The sequence below is a fragment of the Mobula birostris genome, chromosome 8, assembly GCF_030028105.1.
Source record: "Mobula birostris isolate sMobBir1 chromosome 8, sMobBir1.hap1, whole genome shotgun sequence".
NCBI lineage: Eukaryota > Metazoa > Chordata > Chondrichthyes > Myliobatiformes > Myliobatidae > Mobula > Mobula birostris.
In genome coordinates this window covers 17,519,305-17,542,178 of record NC_092377.1, presented here as the reverse complement: position 1 = coordinate 17,542,178, position 22,874 = coordinate 17,519,305, and the positions used below count along the sequence as shown (strand labels likewise).

The 22,874-nt window shown below is 43.8% G+C and overlaps 1 protein-coding gene across 4 annotated transcripts in view; it reads right to left on the bottom strand.

The window, feature by feature from the left end:
* The window catches only part of LOC140201171 (inactive phospholipase D5-like), a 174,896-nt gene that overhangs the window by 89,412 nt on the left and 62,610 nt on the right, over window positions 1-22,874 (bottom strand). For all 4 annotated transcript variants that reach the window (XM_072264855.1, XM_072264856.1, XM_072264858.1 and 1 more), the window contains 2 exons: window positions 21,542-21,669; window positions 1,984-2,181 (listed from right to left, as the gene is read on the bottom strand). In XM_072264855.1, the coding sequence (XP_072120956.1) occupies window positions 1,984-2,181; window positions 21,542-21,669 (326 nt within the window). The remainder of the gene's footprint in view (window positions 1-1,983; window positions 2,182-21,541; window positions 21,670-22,874) is intronic.

The following is a 22,874-nucleotide window of genomic DNA, read 5'->3' as shown; positions in this document are numbered from 1 at the left end:
GGGTGAGTGGGCAGATGCAGTTTAATGTGGATAACTATGAGGTTATCCACTTTGGTGGTAAGAACGGGAAGGCAGATTATTATCTAAATGGAGTCAAGTTAGGAAAAGGGGAAGCACAACGAGATCTTGTACATCAGTCACTGAAAGCAAGCATGCAAGTACAGCAGGCAGTGAAGAAAGCTAATGGCATGCTGACCTTCATAACAAGGGGAATTGAGTATAAGAGCAAAGAGGTCCTTCTGCAGCTGTATAGGGCCCTGGTGAGACCACACCTGGAGTACTGTGTGCAGTTTTGGTCTCCAAATTTGAGGAAGGACATTCTTGCTATTGAGGGAGTGCAGCGTAGGTTCACAAGGTTAATCCCCGGGATGGCGGGACTGTCATATGTCGGAAGATTGGAGCGACTGGGCTTGTATACTCTGGAATTTAGAAGGCTGAGAGGGGATCTTATTGAAACATATAAGATTATTAAGGGATTGGACACGCTGGAGGCAGGAAGCATGTTCCTGCTGGTGGGTGAGTCCAGAACCAGAGGCTACAGTTTAAGAATAAGGGGTAGGCCATTTAGAACGGAGTTGACGAAAAACTTTTTCACCCAGAGAGTGATGGATATATGGAATGCTCTGCCCCAGAAGGCTGTGGAGGCCAAGTCTCTGGATGCTTTCAAGAAAGAGATGGATAGAGCTCTTAAAGATAGCGGAATCAAAGGTTATGGGGATAAGGCAGGAACTGGATACTGATTGTGGATGATCAGCCATGATCACAGTGAATGGTGGTGCTGGCTCGAAGGGCCGAATGGCCTACTCCTGCACCTATTGTCTATTGTCTATTAAAATGTTATACTTTATATTTTAAAGTCTGAGGTTGGAACTGTAGTTCATTGTTCATTGTTATCTTTGAATTGACGAAGGAGAGTGTCCGGAAAGTGAGATTCTCCTGGGCTAGCTCTCTCCTAGAGGTTCAATGCATGAATAAAAACTTATATTTCCCTGTTTCTGTGTGTCTTAGGTTTAGTCTGTCACAGCACCTTCAATGAGTGATTTCACAAACGGTTTAGATGCTCTATCATAGTCATAGAAACAGGACTTTCCGCTCATCTGGTCCATGCCGAACTATTATTCTGCCTAGTTCCAGCGCTCTCCTCACCTGGACCACAGTCCTGCATAACTCTCCTCACCCGGACCATAGTCCTGCATAACTCTCCTCACCTGGACGGACCATAGCCCTACATAATTCTCCTATCTATGCTTCCATCAAAACTTCTGTTAAACTTCTGTTGGAGAGGGTTCAGAGAAGAGTCACGAGAATGATTCCAGGAATGAAAGGGTTACCGTATGAGGAACATCTGGAAGCTCTTGGGCTGTATTCCCTGGAGTTCGGGAGTATGAGCGGGGGATCTCATAGAAACATTCTAGGAGATCCCCCGCTCCCTGAACAGATTAGATATGGCAAAGTTATTTCCCATGGTAGGGGATCCTAGGACAAGAGGACATGATTTCAGGATTGAAGGACGTCCATTTAGAACAGAGATGCAGAGAAATTACTTTAGTCAGAGGATGGTAAATCTGTGGAATTTGTTGCCACGAGCAGCTGTGGAGGCCAAGTCATTGGGTGCACTTAAGGCAGAGATAGATAGGTTCTTGATTAGCCAGGGCATCAAAGGGTATGGGGAGAAAGCAGGGGTGTAGGAATGACTGGAAGAATTGGATCAGCCCATGATTGAATTGCCGAGCAGACTCAATGGGCCAAATGGCCTACTTCTGCTCCTACATCTTATGGTCTTAAATGTTGCAGTTGAACCTGCGTCCACCACTTCTACTAGCAGCTCGATTCACTCCCTCATCAGCCTTTGAATGAAGAAGATCCTCCTCAAGTTCTCCCTTAATATTTCACCATCCGCCCTTAAACTATGACATCTAGTTCTAGTCTCACCCAACCTCAATGGAAAAAAGCCAAAACAACAAACACCAAAATTGTACTCACAGCCAGGTAGACCTCAGCTTCAGCCTCGTTCAGCTGTAACTTGAGAGGCGAATGCTTACTGGAGATGGCAAATAGTTTCTTCGACCAGATTTTGGGCACTGTGTCTCGATACTCCAGCTGCCAATAGACGGAGAACACTTTGTGCAGGTCCAGAGCCAGGCAGCTGCAGTTGTACATAATAATACCCAGCTCCTTCATCTGTAGACACAGAGTGACACCTGCTTAATCCAAATGAGGACATTTCAGTGTTAACCTCCACTTGCAATGCACACATCAACAACCAAAAACAACACAGACATCCCACCCTGCAAAAACTCATTTCAGGGAGGTAGCACCATCAATTTGCAGGCGACTCCCGAAACTTCCGGGAGAGGTGGGATGTCTGCAATAGAGTAGCTCCTTAGTAGCTAGCCAGCTAGTTTAAATAACGTTAGCTATGCTAATGAACGAATGACACCTGTTAAACTCACCTCAACATGTCTTTTACAATCTTAACCCACCATGGCAATAGAAAAGTTACTGTTGCAAACAGTGCAGCGAGCAACACTGTCATTATTTTTAACCCCTATTAAGCAGAGGTACACTTTAGTGTAGTCTGGGGTGAAGTATGTTTTATATTTTCTTTTTTTGGAACACTTTGCCATGGCACTCTCTCGCTCACATGCTCTCTCGCTCTCTCAAAAATCGATTTCTGGGATATTGTACATAATTTGTGGGCTCAGGGAGCCGCTATCAATATGCAGGAGACTCCCAGAACTTCCGGGAGAGGTGGGATGTCTGATGACAAGACAATGAAATGGAAAGCCTCCAGTCTGTGTACTGTGACAGCTTTGCCTCAGCCACAGGCATTCAGTCCACTGATATGCACCAAGACTTTCAGGATAAAATCAAATGTACTACTATGCTTGGGTTGGCACTGAAGCACAGCGACTAGCTCAACGCTTCACAGCACCAGGTGTAAGATCGGGGGTTCGAATCCCACTGCTGTTTGTCAGGAGTTTGTACGTTCTCCCCATGACTCCATGGGCTTCCTCCAGTATTTTAGTTTCATTCCGCATTTGAAAGATATAAAATTAGGGTTAGTGAGCTGTGGGCATGCTGTGTTGGCACTGCAAACATGGCGACATTTCAGGCTGCCCAGAACAATCTTCGCTGACTTGTTCTTCTGTGAAAATTAGGCAACTCACTGTATGCTTCGATGTACATGTGACAAATAAAGTCAATCTTTATACAGCTGGAATTTCTAGAAGATTACAAATAAAACATAGATTCATAAAGTTGAAAGGATGAAGGTTTATTGCTAACTTGGATGTCCAGAACACAAGCAATGATGGGAACATTAATGCAGTTTTTATCCTATGGGATCCAGTAGCATATAATGCCAGTGATATTAAACCAGATTAAACCAATTGGCTTTATTACTGAGTGACCAAGAAATGCTGAATTTGAATTCAATTAATTCAATAATGCTGGTATACTGTCACCAACTAGAAGTGGAAATTTGCTGCCCTTACCCTTTACAGGCCCACAGCAACATACTTCCTTAAATAGTTCCATGGAAATTACAGAAGGGCAAGAAATGTTTGCCAGCAAATCCCCTCTCCCATGAGAGAATAAGACGTTGCTGCCAGCACTAAGCACTAGTGCCAAGCAGGTGGCAAGAATAAATCTTTTAGTTAATTTATGGCAATCCTTGACTCCGTGTCCTATTTGATGATTTGCTAACATTTTTTTTGTTTGGGTAATTAAATTGTGGGCTCACTACGTTGGCATCCGAAGCATCGTGACACTTGTAGGCCTCTCCCGGCACATCCTCGGACCGTGTTGCTCGTTCATGTAAAAGCATTTCACCGTATGCTTTGATGTTGCATGTGACAAGTAAAGCTGATCCTTAAATTAATATAAATCTTTATATTTTTCTTTCATCCATGTGCCTATCTAAGGGTCTCTTGCATGTCCCTAAAGTACCTGTCTCCACCACCGGCCCTGGCAGAACATTCCATGCACCAACCACTCGCTGTGTAAAATACTGCCTCGGACATGAAATACAACATTTGGGATTGATAAACACAAGAGATCCTGGAAGTTTGGCTCATCGCCGATCTTGGCAAAATGCCTTCAGACGTTTCAGCTCCAATTGAGAAGCCATCATCAGTGTGCAGTCCCCTCAGAAGGCCGGCTTATATACTCCCCCAGGGTCCGAATGGATATTGAATAGACATCATGATCTGGCTGGCTGTTTCAAAACACTGAACAGTTTAGCAGTGGAAGGTTCTGTTTGGTTAGCCTCGAGGGAGGTTTCTTGGAAGTGTTTGCTTTGCTGTCCAGATCCCGAGATTACCGGCGATTCGTTGATTGTTGACATCATTGTTTCTCTTTTCTCCGTCAAGGTTGCTATGCCGGATCTATGTCAATGTGTTTGTTAATGTAGAGAAACACGCTTCCAGAAATTTCCATTCATTTCTTGTTCTTGCTTGAGTTAAGGCTCTGGCTGCTGTCCAGTTGAAATGCTGCACTTCTTCATCTTCATGAGCCGATACTAGCGAGCGTAGGTCGCGTCTTCTGCTCGCTAGCTGATGCTCATGTAGCCTGGTCGATAGTTTTCTTCCTGTTTGACCAACGTAGTACTTGTCATAGTCACTACACTTGATTTTGTAGGTAACATTTGTTCTATCAGTCACATGTTGTTGCACTTTGAGTTTTGATAGATTCCTCCTCAAAGATGCAGTCGGTTTGTGAGCAGCTGTGATGTTGTGTTGCTGAAACAGTCTTACCATAGAACCATAGAAACTACAGCACAGAAACAGGCCCTTTGGCCCTTCTTGGCTGTGCCGAACCATTTTCTGCCTAGTCCCACTGACCTGCACACGGACCATATCCCTCCATACACCTCCCATCCATGTATCTGTCCAATTTATTCTTAAATGTTAAAAAAGAACCCGCATTTACCACCTCGTCTGGCAGCTCATTCCATACTCCCACCACTCTCTGTGTGAAGAAGCCCCCGCTAATGTTCCCTTTAAACTTTTCCCCCCTCAACCTTAACCCATGTCCTCTGGTTTTTTTCTCCCCTTGCCTCAGTGGAAAAAGCCTGCTTGCATTCACTCTATCTATACCCATCATAATTTTATATACCTCTATCAAATCTCCCCTCATTCTTCTACGCTCCAGGGAATAAAGTCCTAACCTATTCAACCCTTCTCTGTAACTGAGTTTCTCAAGTCCCGGCAACATCCTTGTAAACCTTCTCTGCACTCTTTCAACCTTATTTATATCCTTCCTGTAATTTGGTGACCAAAACTGAACACAATACTCCAGATTCGGCCTCACCAATGCCTTATACAACCTCATCATAACATTCCAGCTCTTATACTCAATACTTCGATTAATAAAGGCCAACGTACCAAAAGCTCTCTTTACGACCCTATCTACCTGTGACGACACTTTTAGGGAATTTTGTATCTGTATTCCCAGATCCCTCTGTTCCACTGCACTCCTCAGTGCCTTACCATTAACCCTGTATGTTCTACATTGGTTTGTCCTTCCAATGTGCAATACCTCACATTTGTCAGTATTAAACTCCATCTGCCATTTTTCAGCCCATTTTTCCAGCTGGTCCAAGTCCCTCTGCAGGCTCTGAAAACCTTCCTCACTGTCTACTACACCTCCAATCTTTGTATCATCAGCAAACTTGCTGATCCAATTTACCACATTATCATCCAGATCATTGATATTTGTCATCTATATCAAACAATGGACCCAGCACTGATCCCTGTGGCACACCACTAGTCACAGGCCTCCACTCAGAGAAGCAATTCTCTACTACCACTCTCTGGCTTCTTCCATCGAGCCAATGTCTAATCCAATTTACCACCTCTCCATGTATACCTAGCGACTGAATTTTCCTAACTAACCTCCCATGCTGCCATTTCCAAGATGTTCTTTATGTACAGCAATACAATTCCTTTACTCACCGATCATGCAGTTTGTTTATTCGGGATTCTGAGCTTGAGCTATCTTCAGATGAAGCTTCTTGAATATCTATTCTGTTGAAAGGTCTTGAAGAGGCACTTTTCTTCTTCCAGTTTTGTGTCTGTGGTGTTGCAATGGGACTCAATCCTCTTGAATAAATTCAAAGTGTTCGCAGTGTTTTGAACCAGCCAACTATATCATGACGTCTAATCAATATTTGTTCGGACCCCAGAGCAGTAGATAAGCTGGCATTTCGAGGAGACAACACCCTCAGCTGCGCATTGATATTGGCATCTCAACTGGAGTCAAAATGTCTGCAAACATTGTGCCTAGCTCGGCGATTAACCAAACTTACAAGTAGCCAACCCGAGCTATCAATATTCCACAATATTTCAAACAAGAGATTCTGCAGATGCTGGCAACTCAGAGTAACACACACAAAATGTGGGAGGAACTCAGCAGGACAGGCAGCATCTATGGAGAGGAATAAAGAGCTGAAACCTTAAGAATTGACAGTTGGGCTGGAAGTTAGTGCTAAAGAGCAAACCACATGCATTTCAGATTGAAATCATGATTTCACTCTGAGACACACGTGAATCTACGACTCAGTTTCTGTGCCCAGAGACTAATTTCCTTTGGTTTCCATTTGGAAGCAGTACTGGATATTGTGTCTACTCATAAATCTGTGAAAAATAATTTTTAAAAAGTAACCTGCTTGCCCTCATTGTCAAACCTTGGCTAGCAACATAAGAAGTGTGAACAAAGTACATTTTTCTCCTCAGCGCTAGGTTTAGAGAGGCTTCTTCCAATGAACCCTTTTGCTTCTGTGCACATAACAAAGAACGTCAGATCCCAGTGTGCAATGCAGGTGGTTCACCAGGAACCGGAAATGTCGTTGGTGAGCTGGTCGCATGCGCTCGCGTCGAGCTGGAGCCATTCTGTAAACACACATGCGTTAGTTTTACCCACACTAAGTTTCTCTTTTTATCGAGGACAAACATAACAGCTCCAGCTCCAGTTTCCACCCACACCCCAAAAATGTATTGATAAATTAAGTGACAGGCAAGGCAGTTAGTGCAATCTCTTTACAGCACAGTGACCACCAGTTGTGCTTGATGCCCCACAGTTGTCCGTAAGGAGTTTGCACATTCTCCCTGTGACTGTGTGGGTTTCCTCCAGGTGTTCAGAATTCCTCCCACATTCCGAAGATGTACGGTTGGAGTTAGTGAGTTATGAACAAGCTATGTTGGCGCTAGAAGCGTTATGATATTCTTAGCACAATACTTGGACTGTGTTGATTGTTGATGTGAAATAGCACACTTCACAGTATGTTGTGCACGTGATAAATAAAGCTAATCTCTAAGCGTAGGGAAGTGGCGACAGAGCAAAAGCGGAGATGATGGGCACGTGAGGGAATACAAGTTGTGGAGCCACAGGAAAATAAAGAGAAGGGGGAATGGGGTTGCTGTGACCCAGCATGGACTCAATGGGCTGAAGGGTCAATGTCATTATCAGAAAGTTTCAAGGTTGCAGCGATGATCGCTGTTCCTGTTACTGCAAAAGAGGTCCTAAAATCACTCCCTGAGCTTCAGTTCGAGTTCGTTTAGTTTTCATTCAACCATTCGCACAAAGACAGGCAAACAAAACAGGGCTTCTCTGGGGCCAGGTGCAAAACACAGTACCAACAGTCACACACAGCACGTAGCACAAATAGCACATGTAATTAACAATATCAGAAAAATGATAATGTAGTCCAATTCCCTGAGTGTCTTGGCCTGAAGACTGATGGCATGTGGATGTTATCCAGGAGCCACGTTTCTGCAACAACAAGCCCGCAGCAGTTTCTCATCTCGCGCAAAAGCAGCTGCAGACGAACACAGTCTGTCTCGTCTTCCTCTGGAGGGCAGCACCAATGGGAGGGGCCAGCCCCAAACCCAGTACAGCATCCAGCAGCACACAACCAGCTTTGGCATCACTGTAGTCAGGTACTGTACGTTCACGTCTGATTTCCTATCAGTGCAGATCTGTCATGACTGCGTAGGAGGTATGTCACACTTGGACTCCTCACTTTGACTTAGGGAAGGCTAAAAATACAAAATAATGATTCAAAGAGCACACAGGTGGATATTGAAGGGGCTGCACTGCCCCCACCCCTTTTCTTTGAAATGATTCACATATGAGTCACTTCAGTAGGGGACTGGAGAACAAGAGGAGCCTTTGGAACTGTCACATAATCAATGCCTTCAGAGGGGAAAAGGAGAAAGAGGGGGGAAATAAAAGGAATTCTGCTGCGTTCACAAGTAACACACACAAAATGCTGGAGGAACTCAGCAGGTCTTGTAGCATGTATGGAAAGGAGAAAAGAGTCAACATTTCCAGCGGAAAACCGTTCATCAGGACTGGAAGATTAAGTCAGATTAAGAAGACTCAGTCCTGATGAAGGGCCTCAGCCAGAAACTTCGATTGTTTATTTCCCTTCATAGATGTTGCCTGACTTGTGGAGTTCCTCCAGCATTTTCTGTGCACATTGCTCAGGGTTTCCAGCTCCTGCAGAACTCTTGTGTTTATGAATTCACATTTTTCATTTTGACATTGTGGGGTCCAACGTGCACATCTCTCTCTCCCTCCTATGGATACCCACCACCCTGCGTCAAAGTGGTTACTATTCTGTAGAATTCCCAGAGTCAGCCTTTTGGTTGTGGCAAAACCCTTAGATCATGTGACTGAACCCTATGCGACAAATAACACCTAGGGTAGCACGGTAGCGTAGCAGTTAATGTATCACTGTTACAGTGCCAGAAACCTGTCTGTAAGGAGTTTCTACATTAATTGGTCACATGGGTGTAACTGGACGGCGCAGGCCCATGGGCTGGAAGGGCCCGTTACAAAGCCATACCTCTGAATAAATAAAATTACCCTGGCTGATGCTTCAGTGCAGTTCTGTTGTTGAGGGGTTAAATTAAGGCCCTGCCCAATGAAGGGAAGCTGGGGAATTTTCCTTGGGTATTTATGCCTCAGCCAGTGATTGAATAGGGGCTGTGACATTTATTTTGTTTCAATCTATAAAATATTGCCAATTACAAATCGGCTGCTAGATTCCAGCAGTACCTCGTTGGTTGGAACATAATAAGGCAGGAGTTCCCAACCTTCCTTATGCCATGGACCAGTATCATCAAGCAAGGAGCCCCAGGTTGGGGAACCCGGCAATGAGGGCATCCTGACAGGCAAGGCACAGATAAATTCCAATAATTTCTTTTAATTTTACATGGGTTTCCTACAGTCTGTGCCTATGATAGTTAACTACCAATAATACTTTCATTTTTTTTTAACCAGGTGCTATAATTCGTCCAGTCACCACAATGGGCTGTAAAGCTCAAAAGTTAATCACAACGTGTTGGTGCAATACCCACGACAAACATTAACAACACTTGGTCACGAACCAATATAATTTTTGATTGATATCATATTTCCTAACTGACTCAAAACTGCAGCATCAGGAAATTCTGGACCCAATTATTGTTGCTAGAGGTCAGGTTTTTGGCTGGGCCAATTTCCATGGAATGTAATGTTTGCCAGGTATCTGTTCCTGGCTTCGGTCTCGATTTGACTTCTACAATCATTCACTCTGAACAAAATTTGGATGTCACACTGGATGTTGAAACCAAAAAGGCCGTGTAGAAATGTACCCTATAATCTTATATGCAAGACAAGCATTTCACTGCATCTTGGAAATTCAGTTCCCTTGGCAAGTTCAGGTCTAACTCATGTACATTATCACTAGTGCATACAACAGCGTAAGTTTCTACTTCAAATTTCACTATAACATGAATCGCTGCCAACATTTCTCAACTTTCACCACACTTTTTCTGGAACTGTAATGCTATACTCCACACACTGCTTTATCTTCCTTTGCTACTATCTCAGGCTACGTCCACACTACGCCGGATAATTTTGAAAACAAAGCTTTTTCTCTTCGCTTTGACCCTCCGTCCACATTGAAATGGCGTTTTCATCCCCTGAAAATGGAGCTTTTCTAAAACACTTTCCAGAGTGTGTAAATTTGAAAACGATTGTTGTGCGTTCTAGTGTGGACGGGGTTAAATAGAGATATTTAAAAACGCTGTCATGACAACACCACAACAACAATGCTTTTCCTGCTGCTGCTTGGTACTGCGCAAGCACTGCCGGACGACTGTTGTAACGCACAGTCGGTGTGAACGGCGTGAGAGTTAAATTGTAAAGTGAGCTTTTTTGACTCTTTAAAAACGCTGTCATGACGTGCCGGGACAGATGGCGGCAGTGCGGCATTTCACTGTTTTCTTGAACGCAACCCTCCACCCAACCTAACGATTTCAGAACAGACGGCAACGAGACTGAAGCCAGAGCAGTTAGAAATGTACTCACCAAAGACTTTGACCCATAGCTTACTGAATAAATAAGTATACTCATTTTGCCCTGATTTCTGTCCTTGCTTGTATGAAGGTGGTTTACCTATTTATGCAAGTACTTCTCTGACAATAGATGTGTAACAGCCGAATGTAACATTGTATGGAAATACAAGATAACACTGATGCAGACATGTTTTATACATTTAACAAGGTGCTTTATATATTTAACAAGGCCTGAGGCCATTCCGAATGAATATCAATTATGTGTAACGAGGGGGCCGTGCACAATCTGGATTTGATGGGGACAGCCGTGAGAAGCGCAGAGGAACATCTGGAGTAACTTCTGAAATGCCTGCTTCGCTGCCGCCGCTACTGTGCGATCGAGAATCTCCGGAGGGGAAGTCCCCAAATCCTTGGCTTTGCAAATCACCTGTTGCCAGGGCCGTGGTCGAAACGCTCGGCAAAGATGGTGTTCAGTGCTCGGTGTCAAAGAGGTGGTCAGAGACTCGGAGTTTTCGGACGGACTCGGAGTCGGACTGTGGTCGGATGCTTCCGGGATGCTGCATCAGCAAGTTGGCGGCGCTGGAGGTTTACCGTCTGCGTGAGATGATGGGACTTTCGAGAGACTTTGAGATTTTACCGTGCCCATGGTCTGTTCTTATCAAATTACGGTATTGCTTTGCACTGTTGTAACTATATGTTATAATTATTTGGTTTTTGTTGGTTTTTAAGTCGGTTTGTAATGTGTTTTCATGATATCATTTTGGAAAAACATTTTATCATTTCTTAATGCGTGCATTACTAAATGACAATAAAAGGGGACTGCGTGTCCTCATAATCATAATAATGTTAATGCAACAGAGTTAGTCAGTTTTTCAATGTTCGTCATCAGCCAGGTCATACTGTCTGTGAACTCCCTGTCGGTTGCCTCCATACGCTCCAGTATTTGTTGTTTTTTAGTTTTAAGTCCTCCTGCGCGAGAGCCAACAGCAATTTCTTTAAAGTTTTTCTAGACTGTAACTGGACAAACGCACACCAAGTATACCATTTCCTCTTCGCTTGTTTTCTGTGTCCTGTGCATGTCCAGTAGGCGGAGGTTCACCCAAATATCCGTTCTAATGTGGACGGAGATGTTTTGAAAAACGCTTGGTGTGGACACCTGTCGCTTTTGCTCGAAACTGGCGTTTTCAAAATTATCCGGTCTAGTGCGGACATAGCCTCAGTGTAGTAATATATGGAACGATCTGTCTGGATGGCCACAAACAAGAGCTTTTCACATTATTTGATTATGAGATACATCCTAGGATGCACTGGGACACAGCATCAGTGATATCACCGGCTGCTTTGGGCCTGTCAACAACAGTCACTCTCACCCAGGCGACCCAGCCAGGGTTGATCAGGCCCTGGTTTGTGTCCCTGCAGCACTGGTCCCTGGGTCACACCTCTTGATCCATAGCCATCTGAAAGCTCATTTCAGCAGCCTCTGTGACAGTCCTGATGGCTCTCCTCTTTACAGCCCCCTGTAATGCCAAGGAGAGAGCAGGTTCTACAAAGCAAGCAGCCAGCAAAGCCTCTACACCTCACTTACATAGGCTCGCATCGTGCCTCCACCCCAGCCTTTGGCATTGCTCTACCTGCTCTTACAATCAAACGTCTCCTCAATCTAGTCTTCCTGAGGAACCACCTGCTTCGAGGTTTCTGACAGAATGACCATGTCAGGCCTCAGTGATAACGATGTGATGAGGTCAGGCTTCAAAGGTTCTAAGATTCATTTATTATCAAAGTATACGCCTCTGAAATTCTTCAATTCTCCGGGTAGCTATGGAACCAAGAAAGAAAGGAAAGGCAGCAAGATCATCAACCCCAAATACCGCCTCCCCACAAAAAGAAAAGCGAACAAAAACTGAACAGGCACATCAACCCCAAATCCCTCCTCCCACACAAAAAAACAAACAAAAATGGATCAGGCACATTGACTCCCAAACCCCACCTCCCCACAAATAAAACCAACAATAACAGAACAGGTCATCAACCCCCAAATCCCTCCTCCCACACAAAAAAACAAACAAAACTGATCAGGCACGAGAAAAAAACAAGAACATTGAGTGAAAAAACACAGAATATAAAAACTATTAGATTCAAAAGGCTCGCCATGAGGCACATCAAGACCCTGCTGCCCTCCTCACTGGACCCTCTGCGGTTCACGTACCATCCCAACCGTTCAACAGACGACGCCATTGCCATCACCCCCCACCTGGCCCTAACCCACCCGGACAAAGAAAGACACGTATGTTTGAATGCTGTTCATAGACTTCAGTTCAGCATTCAACACAGTCATTCCTCAGAGACTGATTGGAAAGCTGAGCCTACTGGGCCTGAACACTTCCCTCTGCAACTGGATCCTAGACTTCCTGACTGGGAGACCTCAATCAGTCCGGATCGGAAGCAGCATCTCCAACACCATCACACTGAGCATGGGGCCCCCCAGGGTTGAGTGTTCAGTCCACTGGTGTTCACTCTGCTGACCCACGACTGTGCTGCAACACAAAGCTCGAACCACATCATCAAGTTCGCCAATGACACAACCATGGTGGGTCTCATCAGCAAGAAAGATGAGTCAGCATACAGAGAGGAGGTGCAGCGGCTAATGGACTGGTGCAAAGCCAACAACCTGTCTCTGAATGTGAACAAAACAAAAGAGATGGTTGTTGACGTCAGAAGGATACGGAACGACCACTCTCCGCTGAACATCGATGACTCCTCCGTAGAGATCATTATGAGCACGAAATTTCCTGGTGTTCACCTGGCGGAGAATCTCACCTGCTGCCTGAACACCAGCTCCATAGCAAAGAAAGCCCAACAGCGTCTCTACTTTCTGTGAAGGCTGAGAAAAGTCCACCTCCCACTCCTCATCCTCATCACATTCTACAGAGGTTGTATTGAGAGCATCCTGAGCAGCTGCATCACTGTCTGGTTTGGAAATTGCACCATCTAGGATCGCAAGACCCTGCAGCAGATAGTGAGGCCAGCTGAGAAGATTATCGGGGTCTCTCTTCCTGCCATTAGAGACATTTACACCACACGCTGCATCCGTAAAGCAAACAGCATTATGAAGGACCCCACACACCCCTCATACAAACTCTTCTCCCTCCTGCCATCTGGCAAAAGGCACCGAAGTATTTGGGCTCACATGACCAGACTATGTAAGTTTCTTCCTCCAAGTCATCGGACTCCTCAATACCCAGAGCCTGGACTGACACCAACCTACTGCCCTCTACTGTACCTATTGTCTTGTTAATTATTTATTGTAATGCCTGCACTGTTTTGTGTATTTTATGCAGTCCTGGGTAGGTCTGTAGTCTAGTGTAGTTTTGTGTTGTTTTACGTAGTTCAGTGTAGTTTTTGTATTGTTCATGTAGCACCATGGTCCTGAAAAACGTTGTCTCATTTTTACTGTGTACTGTACCAGCAGCTGTGGTCGAAATGACAATAAAAAGTGACGACTTAACTTGAAAAAATAGAGTCTATAGTCCAAGTCCACATCTAAAATGCAGAAAAACCTGAACAACAGTCTCCAGGCACAGTGGCAGGCTCTACCCTCTCCAGTACAGAACAACTGATCAAAAGGCAATCAGCCGGTGCTCATCGTCTGCACTTGCCTCGATGCTTCAATCTCCCTCGTCACTTTAATTGGCAAACAATGAAAGCTATAATTGCTGAAAAAGGGCCAAACATTGGCTTGCAACTTGCCTGTCACAAGGTTCACGTACACTACCTCTGCCTCCCGGAATCCTCTCGGAGACTGCAGAGCGTTGAAACACCCAATCTCCAAACTCCTACACTCGCCTTGATGTTTCAATCTCCCTCATCGCTTTAATTGACGAGCGACGGAAGCCATCTGCAAAATGGGGTCAAACATCGACTCGCGCACCATCCTACAGCCTTCTCACTACGGGGTTTGCTCACGCTGCCTCTGCCTCCCAGAATCTCGGAGACTGCAGAGCACTGAAGCACCCAAACGATCTCCAAACTGCAAATCACAAGCTCCAACAGTTCCAGAATCACATTCAAGACAAGAAACAGACACAATAGAAATAAAAGAAAGATGGTTTCATGACCTATCCAGAAGATGTTGACCAAAGGAGTATTGTACGCAGGCGCCATCTTGACCATAAATGTATGTAACAAAAATAAACAAATTACTAATTTCTTGATGGAAATCTCACCACATCTCATGGTTAATGCAGCACCTCATGATCCAAAAGGTTATAGATTTTCAGCAAAATGTCACATTTCTGAAATCCTACAAAAGGTAGTGAATCTGGCCCAATACATCACTGGTAAAACCCTCCTAATCATTCATCACCTCTACATGAAACCTTGCTGTAGAAAAACAGCATCCATCATCAAAGATCCTCACCACCCAGGCCATGCTCTTTTCTCACGGCTGCCATCGGGTAGAAGGTACAAGAAGCTTCAGGACTCGCACCTACAGGTTCAAGAACAGTTACTATCCCTCAAGCATCAGGCTCTTGAACAAAAGGGGATAACTACACTTATTCTATTTCTGGTGTTCCCGTAACCGATGGCCTCATTTTAAGGACCCTTTATCTGGTTATTTCATACTCGTTATTTATTGCTATTTATTTATATTTTCATTTGCATAGTCTGTAGTCCATTGATCCTGTTTACAGTTACTGTTCTCTAGGTTTGCTAAATATGCCCACAGAAAAGGAATCTCGAGGTTGTAAATAGTAAAGTGTAAGTACTCTGATAATAAATTTTACTTTGAACCTTGAAATGTTGAAGTCCAATGAATCAATTCCTGAGCAAAAATAAACCTTGCAGATGATTAAATGTTATTATAATAAATGTTCTACATCTTCCACTACAAATAAAGATAGCAGTAAACGCGTCAGTTCAATCCACAGTGCAGATTGCAAAAATACTTCAGTGCAGACCCAAACCATCTAATTATAGTGGATCCATTCCTAAAGGTGGACATCTTTGCCAAGTGGGCGCCACAACAATTCAGAGTCCCACATTAGGACCATGACTCTGGACAGAAACCTGGAGAGGTCTATTTATCTGTGCGATGAGATCACCTCCATTACATGTGAAAGCAATCTATTTACAAGATTTGCGGTGAGGAGTGGAGGAAGTGGGGTGTGTGGGCAACGAGAACCCAAGGCTTCAGATTTCTGAAACATTTCAGCAGACACGGTGTCATGGACAATGTTCACTGCTACATGGAATGGAACCTTAAAAACACAATAAATCTTCTCGTGGATCATATTTCTTTTAAGTACTCCTAAAATACTACTGAATAAACCAGTGAAACAATAATATTGATTAGAGTGGAATTTTGTATTTGGTTCCCTGTATCTAACAGGGATTGTTAACCAAGTTGTTCTCCTTCATAAAATTAACTCTGAAGTTTCCATCTCTGTGCGCCATGCTTCTCCTAGACAACACACACAAAATGCTGGAGGAACTCAGCACGCCAGGCAGCATCTATGGAAAAGAGTAAACTGTTGACGTTTTGGACCAAGACCCTTCATCAGGCCTGGAAAAAGGAATGAGAAGTCAGAGTAAGAAGGTGGGGGGAGGGCTGCCTGGCCTGCTGAGTTCCTCCAGCATTTTATGTGTGTTGCTTTGGATTTCCAGCATCTGCAGATTTTCTCATATTTATGTTTCTCCTGGAGACTTACTCTTACATCTCTGTTTCCTAATCGCCTGCCTCTCCAGGGGGTTGCCTGCTCCAGTCTGACAAGAGAATCATAGAGCCATAGTCATACAGCATGGAAATAGGCCCTGTGGTCTAACTGGGCCACCACAAACACAGTATCCTCCCTGCTGGTCCCAGTTGCCTGTGTTCGGCTCAGAACACTCCAAGCCCTTCTACTCGCATGAACCTATCCAAACGCCACCTGAATGTTGTAACTGTATCTGCCTTGACCACTTCCTCTGGCAGCTCTTTCCAGGTTCTCACCATCTTCTGTGTAAAGAAGTTACCCCTCAGGTCTCTTTTAAATGTTTACCCTCTTTCCTTGTAGTTCCCTCCAGTTTTGGACTCTCCAAACTTCGAGGAAAAGACGACTACTGTCCACCTTATCTATACCCCTATGATTTTATAAACTTCTACAAGGTCACCCCTCATTCTCTTGCACTACAGGGAGTGAAGATCCAGCATGGCCAACCTTTCCCTGTAACTAAGACCCTGTAGTCCAGGCAGCATCCTCGTAAATATATCAGCATCCTCATAAATCTCTTCTCACCCTATCCAGCTTGAAAATGTCTATCCCATAACAGGGTGACCAAAACTGCAGTCAACACACAGAGTGGTTCAATAATCAGATATGAATTGAATTGAATAGACTTTATTTCTTACATCCTTCACATACATGAGCAAAAATCTTTACATTACATCTCTGTCTAAATGTGCAACCACAGTAATTTATAATAAATAGAAGAGTCAATGTAACATAGAAATACACTCAAATCAGCATGAGTTCATCAGTCTGATGGCCTGGTGTTAGAAGCTGGCCTGTTGGCCCTGGCTTTTATGCTGCAGTACCATTTCTCAGATGGTAGCAGCTGGAATAGATTTTGGTTGGGGCGACTTGGGTCCCCAATGACCCTTTTTTCCACACCTGCCCTTGTAAATGTCCTGAATCATGGGAAGTTCGCAACTACAGATGCGCTGGGCTGTCTGCACCACTCTCTGCAGAGTCCTGCGATTGAGGGAAGTACAGTTCCCATACCAGGCAGTGATGCAGCCAGTCAGGATGCTCTCAATTGTGCCCCTGCAGAAAGTTCTTAGGATTAGGGGGCCCATACCAAACTTCCTCAACCGTCTGAGGTGAAAGAGGTGCTGTTGTGCCTTTTTCACCACACAGCTGGTGTGTACAGACCATGTGATGTGGATGCTGAGGAGCTTAACGCCACTTACCCTCTCAACCCCAGATCCACTGATGTCAACAGGGGTTAGCCCGTGTTCTTCTCTTGTCAATTGACCTCTGTGAGGCAGCTTCCACTTGCCTCAGCACGTCATGCTCTGGCACAGAGGTGAGGCAACGAGGAGAGCTGCTTCCTCACAGCAACAGAGACTCAAGTTCAATCTTGACCTTGGGCCATGTGTAGGTGGAGTTTACAGCTTCTCTCTATGAAGCATGGGTTTACTCTGGGTGCTCCTATTTCATCACTGCATCCCAAACACCTACTAGTAGGTAGGTTAATTGACCATTGTAAATTGCCCCTTAATTTGCAGACAAATGGCAGAATAGAGGAAGAGGTTGATGAGGATGTGAGGAGAATAAGCGGGAGTGGCACAGTAGCATAGTGGTTAGCACAAAGCTTTACAGTACTAGTGATTGGGGTTCAATTCCCACCAATACCTGCAAGGAGCTTGTACGTCCTCCTCATGACTGCATGGGTTTCCTTCAGACTCTTTGGTTTTCTCCCAGAGTCCAAAGATGTACTGGTTGGTAGGTTAATTGGTCATTGTAAATTGTCCCGTGATTAGGCTAGGATTAAATTGGGGGATTATTCCCCCAAGGGCCTACTCTGCACTATATCTCAATAAGTAAATAAATAAAAATCATGATTCACATAGGATTTTTGTAAATGAGTAGTTAATGATTGCATGAGACATTTACCTGTAGACCACAGCTGCAAATTAATCTGAATACACCAAAAAAAAGAGCATCAGCTTTTCTCCATGAATGCCACGTGAATGTTTTATCAAGTTTGTTTTAATGTTCTTGGACTGGTCTGCAGTTGGATGCCAACAGCAAATTCGCAATAAATACTAGACACCAGCTGCCTTCTCACACTCTGGCAGCCTTCCTATACAAGGAACCACAAAACGGAATAGGTCGTCTGGCTATTTAATATGGCATTTACCAGCAGACTCGATGAGCTGAATGGCTTAATTCCGGATGGCCTAATTGAGCAGACTCGATGGGCCGAATGGTATAACGGTTTAGGGCTGCTCTGGGGTTCTGACCTGAGAACCCAATTTCGGTCCTGAATGCTGTTGTTCGCTTCAGTTGTTTGCATGATTTGTAAACTTTTCTTTCTCTTGTGGATCGAGTGTTGATCTTCTATTTTTATTTTTTTTTAAATTTGATTCTTTTGGATTTCTTGCTTTGTGGCTACCTGTGAGCGAGCAAACCTCAAGGTCGTATAGTTTCTACATTTTTTTTATTATAAATGGATCTTGAATCTTATTTCGGCCCCTAAATCTTATGGTATATGGCACTTAATAGAAGAACGACACATTCACCATTTCTGTAGCCAACTGGATTTTCACTAATGGGACTTGAATAACATTTTCTGACCACATGCTCTTTCTAATCTATTGAGTTAGTTTAAGTCATTATAATTGAAATTTAATTCTATTGATTTGTGAGGAGCAACTTAAATTATTTTCCAGTTTCTAGTCAGACTGTAAAACTATCAGAGTTTTTATTCCCTGCTGCTGGAAATACTTTCTCCAAGGTTACCGAGCAGCAGCTTTCACTAATTGACTTGCTAGAGATATACAAGATGGTAAGAGGCATATGAATTCATAGCAGGTGTACAAGATGATAAAGAGGATCGGCTGAGTGAATAGCCAGAGATTTTCTCCCAGTGCAGAAGTGGAGGAGGGCATTGTTTTAAGGTGACTGGAGGCAAACATAGGGAGATGTCAGAGGCAAGGTCTTTACACAGGGAGCAGAGGGTACACGTACGATCAGCCAGGGGTGGTGGCGGAGGCAGGAGTATTAAGGAAACTCTTAGATAAGTCCATGGATGATAGAAAAATGGAGGGCAACGAAGGAGGGAAGGGTTAGATTGATCTTAGAGTTGGCTAAAAGGTCAGCACAACAGGGTCTATATGACCTGAAAGTTTTCTACGTTCTATGTCCTTCAGTAGAATAAGTTTGACACTGGGATCTGGATTTAATGCCATCTGTCTAATCTATATCTTACTTTAGCTAACACTTTAATGTCAAATCCATTTATCTCATTAAAGTGTTCTGATTATGTTTAGTAGGAAAACATCTCCGATTAGCAGCCTTTGTAAGGATTAATTCTCATCTAATTGTATCACCAAACTACAAGGACATTATCATAGTTTGCACTCCATTACGAGGCAAACTGGTCAAAGCTTTTTTTATTTTATCATTATTCGGAATACAGTTGGTCACTAATAAAGCTGCTATTTATTTAACACCTCTAACTGCCTTTCAGAAGGTACCCCACAATTGTGGATCATCAATAATTCCAGGATTGAAATCTGGTGATATTGATATGGTTACAAGGCTGGACAATGTACATCTTGGGGGAAGCGTGGTGAGCAACCTGCCGTTGGTATATTCCCTGGTGGCCTGGGTGCAGAAGTGGATGCTGCCTGAACTGGAAAGCTTGTCTTAACAGGAATAGTTGGGGGAGTTAGGACTTTTCCTTTTGGAGCCAAGGAGGATGAGAGGATGATAGAGATGTACAAATTACCAAGAGGATAGCAGAGCCTTTTTCCCCAGCACAAAACTGGCTAATAGGAGAAGGCACAATTTTAAAGTGATTGGAAGATAGTATGGGGGTGAATGTCAGAGGTTAAGTTTTTATTTTACAGAAATAGTAGTGGGTGCATGGAATGGAGGTGGCGATAGAGGCAGATACATTAGTGAGATTCAAGAGGTTCTTTGATTAGGCATGTGGATGACAGAACGGTGGAAAGCTATGTGGGAGGGAAGGGTTAGATTGATCGTGGGAGTAGGTTAAAAGATCGGCACAACATCGTGGTCTGAAGACCCTGTACTGTGCTGTGGTATTCTATGCTCTCTGTTCTTGTTCTTTTGGTAGTGGAGGCTCTGCATGTGGAAGGTGCTGTCAGAGTAGCCTAGGCAAAAAGTGCAATAGTTTTCACTTATAGTAACCACATGCTCCAGTGGCGCAGAGAATGAACGTTGAGAATACTAGACAGGACGCCGATCAAACTGGCTGCTTTCTCCTGAATACTGCCTAATGCCTTGACTTTACTGGACTTCAAGGAAGCTTACTAAATAAAAACATAATTGATTCCAGCTTACAGGAAGTTGCAGCCTTATTTCTCAACAACAGCTTGGATGAGCCAGATTACCCTTTCACATACCGTAGATAGTTGGAGCAACCTTGTTATTTTGCTTTTCAGTCGATCATTTACCAACACGTCGATTTCATATTGCCTGGGCTTGTGTACTGAGTGTCTACATGCATTTTTCTAAGTCGATTATTTGTGCACCATCGCTGAACATTACCGGATTAAGCTATTTTTCATGGAAAGTTCACCATATTCAAGTATTAAGATGCATCTGACTAACAGCCCATTATGCCACTGGCATTTAGGACAGCTATGAAGGTCCTCCATCTCTAGAGGTGTTCAAGGCTTCCTTCATCGTGTCTGTAGCTTCCTCTCAGTTTCACTACTGTCAGTCATGCTCGTCCGGTGTGGAGACTCAGGAATACCATCACACTCAGATGTAGGGTTCTTCACTGCTGTTTCCATAGCAATTTTGTTTACCAGTCAGAGTTGTTAGTCCCTAGTTGACTGGAGGACCAGTGAACCACTCTTACTCTCACCTCTAACCTTTCGGCATGGATGACCCTACCAAGAGCCAAATCGTAAAGTCTTGACTCCAGCCAACATAGCTCTCCAGGTCATTGAAGCACGCAAACCTCCACGACAAGGTTGTGGTCCTTTTGGAGGATTAAAATGCAAGCAATCACCAAAATGTCCAATGATCATTCTTTTTGGAAGTATGAAGGGGGTGACCTCATTGAAAAGTACTGAATCTGGAACAGCCTAGATACAATGGCGTGGAGAGGATGTTTCCTATAGTGGGGGAGTTTAGGACCAAAAGACACAGTCTTGGATTAGAAAGACGTCTGTTTAGAATAGGAATGAGGGGAAATTTCTTTAGCTAAAGTGTGACGAATCTATGGAATTCATTGCCACAGACGGCTATGGAGGCCAAGTCATTGGATATATTTAAAGCGGAGGTTGTTCAGTTCTCTATTAATCAGGACATCAAAGATTATAGGGAGAAGGCAAGAGAATGGGGTTGAGGATAATAATAAATCAGCCATGACGGAATGGCAGAGCAGACTCAATGGACCAAATGGCCGAATTCTGCTCCTATGTCTTATGGTATTATGGATCCATCAAAAATTACCTGAGTCAGTGAGCGCCAGTCCATGTAGGCACTGCCGATATAAATGTGCTTCTTGTCCACCACCCAAAAAGAAGAATGGAGCTTGCCATCAATAATAGGAGTCATGTTGATATATTTCACCAAAATACCTGTGTCAACAGCCAAGAAATAGTCATTAGTTGCTAGAAGCAAAGATGTAGAAGGCAACAGATAGAATGCACAATGGGGAATCACTTACAAATGTTCAAATATTATGATTTTGATGACAATGCAATAAATATCACCACATAAAGCTCTTTAAAATACTTGCATGCTTAGAAACCATGGGACAAATCCGAAGGGTTGTGCTCCAATGTGTTCACCCTGTAAACTAATTGCTCATAAAAAGCTGGTTCTTGCCTGAATGAAATCACCATTTTAAAGAATGCCTAGTTAAAGTACTATTGCATAAAATTGCATTGCATAGCATTGCTTTAATCAATGTTTCTATAAGAAAACTGATTATTTCTGGAGTTGAATGTGATTGCACTGACTTCTGGGTCAAGTTGCACTATGCAGAAATTCAGTGGGGCATTTCTGATTGCAAATTGAGCTTGCATCAGTGAAATACTTCCAAATGAATGAGAATTCAATGACACCATCTCCCATGCTGTGCTGGCTCGAATGTTACCAGGAGAATTCTAGGCGCCCAGTCTTTGGGCACTCTCCGACAAGCTAGTTTCCCTTGAAATGGGCAAAGAAGAGAGCTGCTTTCGACCTTAAGTAGACCAAAAATTGTTTGCAATCAGCTACAGAACAAATGAGTTGCTACTTTGCGGAATGACTGCTCAGGGATTAACACCATCAGAGAAATTACAACTGCTGTCTGAATCCTAGTGCGCAAATGCAAATGAGTTATGAGCCAGCTGCAAGTTTGGCTAACTAGGGAGATGATAGTGCCACCTCTCCACGTCCATAATTACTGACGACACTTTTGATGTGGATCATTTAAAGTAGGCGCTCAAAGAGGGAATGCAGCAAGCTGGTGAATTGTTGTCGTTGGGTGTGCTGACAATCTGCCTGTTTTTAGCATGAGATTGAATAGGGAGGGAAAGACTGAACATACATTTGCATATACACACACACACACTCACACACACACACACACACAGTAACAGACACAAAATATGGAATGAACTGAGCAGGTCAGGTGCCGTCTGTGGAAAGGAATAAAGAGCCAACGTTACGGGCCGAGACCCTTCATCAGGACTAGAAAGGAAGGGAAGAGCCTCGGCCCAAAATGTTGACTGCTTATTTCTTTCCACGGATGCTGCCTGACCTGCTGAGATCCTCCAGCATTCTGCGTGTACATTCA